The following is a 6,333-nucleotide window of genomic DNA, read 5'->3' as shown; positions in this document are numbered from 1 at the left end:
AAACTTCTACTCTCCATAGGCAACTTTCTTGCCTTAGGAAAAGAATTTCATTTCACTTTTAGATTCAATATTCTTCGTGTGTTTTCTCAATTTCTATCTGTGAGGCTTTTTCTAAAATTCCCCCCATCTTGTAACCTCCTTCCCGTTTCCCTTTCCCCTACCCTTTACGTAAATTTTTAGAAAAAGATCAATAAAAACGTTCATCACATTTTCTCTTAGACTTGCTTGATAAATCCATTTTATTATTCAACAATGTCCTCGGCTCTTCCCTGTTAGAGATTTGGGTGAGCCTCACCCTGACTTGCAACGTTGCGCTAACTTTTGAGAGTTCGTTAGCCAATCGTTAGTATCTAACAATTAGATGGGTGTAAAGCCTACTGTGATTAAGGTAAAATACAATACCGAGCTCGAAATAATAGAAGGTACATAATCAATAGGCACAGTAGCTGCTATTGAATCCATTCTATTTCTCACATAACATCCTAATTTCTACGTATCCATGCTACTGAGATTATTGCTGTTCTTCAGCGCACAATCTGAGGATAATAGTACGCTAAACATCCTATAACTCAAAAGGGGGGGGGGGTTAAGGTCAAGAAGCAAACAGTTTTATTAACAGCAACTGGAATTTCAAACTGTTCACATACATCGTGATCTTAGATCCTAAGATCGACAATGTTTGCTTAAATAGAAGGGGACCAAGACGGGGAACATCCTAGTCAATAAAAGAGATTTATTTGTACAACAAAACAACAATTGCTACTATAGAACTCTGTCGTCTGATGAACTGGTCTTATTCCTTCTGTTCCTCATATCTAGTGTACTGGTAATCTTCAAAAATGGAACCCTGAAATTTGAAATGGGTTATTTGCCAACCTTGGCAGGATGCAAGCAGTCAGTAAACAGGATAACTAAGCAGCTACAGTCTGCTCTTGATGATCTAATAACCAATCAGCAGGCCACCACTCTGGTTTAATTGCCCGGGCCTTGACATCGTCCAGATCCCGTATTGTTAAAGAGCCTTTAAAGGCTTCATCTAAGCGCAGAAGACCCAAACCACGGCTTCCAAGGGCAGTTGTGACAGTTCCTACTTTCTTTCCAGACGGTGCATCAACTACTTCTGACCTTGGAGCAACTTTTTGTTCCACCTCTGGTTTAGAAGGAGAAGGGAGATTTGTCAAAGATTCTGAAGTATTATGAAGTACTTTGGCAAGTAATAAAAAAGCTACCTTTTCCACTGTCATTCACAAACTTAAGGGGAAGCAAACGTTTTCGAATGACCCCACGATGATGTGTGCGAGCAATGAGTTCTTGGCCCACATAGCATCCTTTATCAAAGCTTATTCCATTTAAACCAGCTAGATTGTACTCGAGAGGGACAGCTTCTCCTGAAAATGAAGACGGCGATCAACAAACTTTCCAGACACAAGAGAGCTCTTATCTTACATGAAGTAATAATTTTGTAAGTGTTACAATTCTAACTTACTATCAATAAAGGTAGATATATTTTATGAAGACTAAAGATAGGAGTAAATGAAACTCAATTCCATTTTAGTCACAGGATCCATTTCCCTGCATCTGGAGTATTTTAGACTTTTGGACATTCTAGATTCTCTAATTGATATATTCTCATAAAACAATCGCGTGGAAAGAAGCTGAAAGGCGAAATACATAGTTTACCCATCCAACTTACACTCAAAACCCTGTTACACACCTGTTGACCACGGGTATAACTTTACACACCAAACCTTTCAAATGTGTGTCAATTACACACTACTTTTGACCAGCCCCGTTAATATTCAATGTTGTGTATACACGCGCTTATTTAAATTAAAAAACAAACGATTCTTTAATTAAAATGGACAAACCGACCATTTTCTTAATTCCGACCCAAAAAAGATCCGACCCTGTTAATTAAAAACAACTCCGCGACTAGATTAACAAACATAATTCCATTTTCAAATCTCTGTTCTTCAGCCCTAACCTTTAAGGTTAGTATTCTTCATTTTCAGGTTAGTATTCTCATTTTAGGTTGTTCAATCATTTTGATTTTTAGATAAGTGGACCGAAATAGTTAGGGTTTATTTGGGTTTATTTGGATTTTCCTGAAATTGGTTCCTTTTAATATGAAGATGAAAATGGTTGCTTTTAATAAGAAGGAGATGAAGAATTGGGCGTTAGGGTTAAGAAAATGGGCCTAATTCCAGTAATTAGCCGTTGTAATTTGTCAGGTGAGGCAGAAAATAATTTTTCACGCGCCACATCGGTCGTGTTTCACACGTCCAAGAGGCTGGTCAAAAGTAGTGTGTAATTGACACACATTTGAAAGGTTTGGTGTGTAAAGTTATACTCGTGGTCAATAGGTGTGTAACAGGGATTTGAGTGTAAGTTGGATGGGTAAACTATGTGTTTCGCCAAGCTGAAAAGCATACTTCCACAATGACAACCTCCAAGTGTGGAAACAACTTACTTGGAAAAGATGTACGAATATTACCCAAAAAGGCAGGATGAAATTCTTATGTTATTAGTCTATCAATTCTTTATATCTTTGTTTATCATCCTCAATATTGACCTTTGTCAAAGGAGCTAATCTTCCCACAAACCAACTAAGCAAACTAATGAAGCAAGCTGCTACAGCCCACCAACCCGTCAAACCTGCGACGGCTCCCTTACCAAGGAGAAAATACCTTTTACTCCCTGCAAACTTACCTCCAACTCCTACAAACCATCACACCTACCACATAAACCACCGAAGATAGCACAGACTAATAGCCAATTTGGCCAAGCTTCTTTTTGGCCAGAAGTGCTTTTTTTTTTTGCCAAAAGCACTTTTGGCTAAAAATTGAGGTGTTTGGCCAAGCTTTTGGAAGAAGAAAAAGTACTTTTGAGGAGAAGCAGAAGCAGTTTTGGAGAAGCAGAAAAAAGTAGCTTCTCTCCAAAAACACTTTTTTGAGAAGCACTTTTGAGAAAAATACACTTAGAAGCAGTTTTTTAAAGCTTGGTCAAATACTAATTGCTGCTCATACGTGCTTTTCAAACTAATTAGCCAAACACAAACTACTTCTCACCAAAAATACTTTTGAGAAAAACACTTTTGGAAAAAAACACTTCTCAAAATAAGCTAATTTCTGCAGCTTGGCCAAACGGGCTATAAGTGGAGAAAGAAATTGCTAGAGGACATTCAGCTGCGGTTTTCACAGGGGGTAGTGAAGCAAGATGCATATGGCTGAAGAGCCATTATGACTTTCGCACTCTAAGTTTCAGTTGGTCGATTGCAACGGTAGGACTAACAAGCTTGGACACACAGATACACAAACACACGCACAAAATAAGGGGGAGTTAAACGTGCTAAACACAAGAACATAAAATGAAAATTCAACGTGCTAAACATGAGAACATACGATTTGAATTTATAACCACAAGGATGGAGAAAGGTACTCAAGTGGAAACACATAGCTCAGGAAATTCTATACTATTGATCAATCGAGACGCACCTTTAGGAATCTCAGCAGATCCTTCTGCAACTCCCTTCTCCAACCTCCAGAGAAGATAATTTTCTTCATTTGTCTCTTTGTCTGCCTCAACCAAAGGTGCTGTCGCGAATATCAAAATATATGAGCAGCATATACAAGCTCTACGAGTGATATGGCATGTCAAAATTACATATTAAAGATTATGCTTGATCATGTGGAAATAAGTACTTAGATGACATGCCCAAGAGCCTATTATACTAACAATAATCTGATTTGTTCAAAGTCAAATTCTGCATCTAAGGGGCGTATCAATGAAGGTGCAGAAAACAAGCCAATACAGATCAGCAGGATATGCTGCTGGGACAACTTGTTTGTGGACCAAACGAGAAACGGAAAAAGGTGGAGCACTGGAAAGGTAAGTAACCAAGACTTACGTATTATATTGGATGGAAAAATACCCCTGAATCCAAGACAATCTAATCTGGGATCTCTATACCATAGCCACCCACGATTGTTTCCTTGTGCAGATGACTGGCCAGAGCAATCAAACCCACCACCCCATCCAAGGGAGGCAGCCTCTGGCTCTACAGAGGATTTCTGATCTAAATTTTGGCCAAACCTCTGCCAGCAACAGAAGTCATCAGCCACGCTCTCTATATGAACCTTAGACCTCAACCTATACCTGCATAAACAATACACGTATCTTTAACAAGAGTCAAACAAATAAGCAATAAAATAGTAAAAGTAATTGTATCCAATGGATCAATATCTCCAATATCAATTGATCAATCATTTCAGTGTCTCCTCAAAGTAAACCTTTCATGAAAAGAAAACCAAGTTTCGACCACTGTAACGAGCAGCAGCAACTAGGAAGCAACTAGCAAGCAACAACATCACCCACGGTCTCAAACAAGCTGGGGTCGGCTATATGAATCCTCGCTTCTCCATTTAAGCTCAACTCAAGTCCTCATCATATCAACTAAAGTATAAGTATATATATAAGTATAATGATAATAACAATATTAGAAGTTCTTTAATAAGACTAAAACCTATTCCCAACTAGTAGATATCCCCTACCTATTCCCAACTAGTAGACATCACCTACCTAGATCTTTTTCTTCTATTGTGCCTATCTTATTCAAAAAAAAATTGTAGGTTTTTCGAAACAACTTCATTCGATGTGATTTTAAGTGATTTTAAGTCTACCCGCTCCCCTTTTAACACTCGCTCACCATAATTTCACACCTCCGGAGCGGGTGCATGCAGAGACGGATCCAGTATTTAAGTTCTATGGGTTCAACCTCTTAGATTTTTAGCATTAAACCCATTATATTTTTAAGTTATAGGTTCATATCTATTCTTTACTACAATTTTAGTGGATTTTATACATAAATTAAAGGTATTGGGTTCAGATGAACCCGATACTACTTAGCTGCATCCGCCCCTGGGTGCATGGGTACGTTGACGCAGGACATGACCAAACCATCTCAAGTTATTCTATCCTCAGTGTTCGTAGTTATCCTTAATGCATGCAATAAGGAGCTGCCTGAATGCAGATGATTCACATAACCAACCTTATCTAGTTTATGATTGAAGCATAGCTAATTGATAGCTACATTTGCAATTATGGACATCGTAGTCTTCATATCACAATTTACATGAATTTGATGAGCAAATGACATAAAGCAACACACTTGAATCAAATAACATGAATAGACAAATAGCAAAAAAGAATCTCACTTTTTTAATATCTGCAGAAGCTCATCCAATTCAGAGCCATCAACATCTGCAAACAATTCAAGCTCCCCCGGGTCAGGTCCCGGCCCAGAACCAGTCCGATCAAGCTTCTCATCGGGCCGAGGCGGCCTGTACAAGAACATATCATATAAAAATCTTCCTTGAGGAGTCAAAAGAGCTGCATACACTGGCGGAACCGAAACAAATGGGACATTCGAAGAGGCCAAGGTGGTCCTATCCTGATCTTGTGGGTCCCCTAACCTCCGTACATCGTTGGTAACGAGACCTTGAAGGAATTTAACGGTGTCGGGTCCGGTGAATCGGATAGCAGATCGGGTCTTGAGATGGGTTGCCATGGGCCCCGCATTTTCGAGCTGAGTGGAGAAGCATCTGTAAGCGTTTGGTTTGAAGAAGTAAAGAGATTGTTTGAAACGGTGCATTGTTAAAGCGTGGGCGACGGTTGTGGGAGGTATGAAGATGGCGGGTATATGAAACTGAGTCCGAGACACGTGGGGTTTAGACGGTGCTACGACAGCCACGTGGTGGCTGGAGAAGGCAGTTGTGTGTTACATGTTCGATGAAATTTCCCAGAGAAAAATACCCAGGTCCTAAAAGAAAAGGAAAATCGTACCAAGCCACACTCTCAAAAATCAAAATTGTGGTTTCTTCACCCCCACCTAGCAAAAGGAGAATAAGTTAAGTCGCATATAGTATTATTTTATTTTCTAATCAAGAAATGGGAATGAAGATGAAGATTGTTGTTCTTCTCTTCACAGCTTGGAATGGGAAGGAAACCAACTTGTTTTGCGACTTCAATTTTTACTTAGCTAGCGTTTCGTTATAGATTTCAAATTTATTTTAAAAAATTTAATTTTGGGTGAAGTTTGATTTGAAAATGAAAATGTATTTGGTCATACTTGTCAAACATATTTTCCAATTTTATTTTGAAAAAATATGTACTATATAATTTTTAAGTTTTGGGATTTTGGCCCAAAATCAGCCATTGGGGTGATTTTGGAATTTTGCCAAAATATAGGTAAAATTTATGGCCAAACATAAGTTTTGAAAATAAATCCCAAATTTATTTTGGCAAAATTCATGGCCAGACGGGGCCTTAGACTAG

At 38.7% G+C, this 6,333-nt stretch overlaps 1 protein-coding gene across 1 annotated transcript; it reads right to left on the bottom strand.

Annotated features, from left to right (window-relative positions):
- Nucleotides 1-592: 592 nt before the first annotated feature.
- LOC107768365 (putative transferase At4g12130, mitochondrial) lies at nt 593-6,035 on the bottom strand. The gene is made up of 5 exons (XM_016587486.2): nt 5,214-6,035; nt 3,908-4,155; nt 3,495-3,593; nt 1,230-1,388; nt 593-1,150 (listed from the first exon to the last, which is right to left on the bottom strand). Exons 1-5 carry the CDS (start codon nt 5,648-5,650, stop codon nt 912-914), a joined length of 1,182 nt encoding a protein of 393 aa, XP_016442972.1. The 5' UTR covers nt 5,651-6,035; the 3' UTR covers nt 593-911.
- Between the last annotated feature and the right edge of the window lie 298 nt (nt 6,036-6,333).

This window comes from Nicotiana tabacum, chromosome 1 (genome assembly GCF_000715075.1).
Source record: "Nicotiana tabacum cultivar K326 chromosome 1, ASM71507v2, whole genome shotgun sequence".
Classification (NCBI taxonomy): domain Eukaryota; kingdom Viridiplantae; phylum Streptophyta; class Magnoliopsida; order Solanales; family Solanaceae; genus Nicotiana; species Nicotiana tabacum.
Note: the sequence above shows the minus strand (reverse complement) of the source record. Positions and strands in the feature narration are given on the sequence as shown.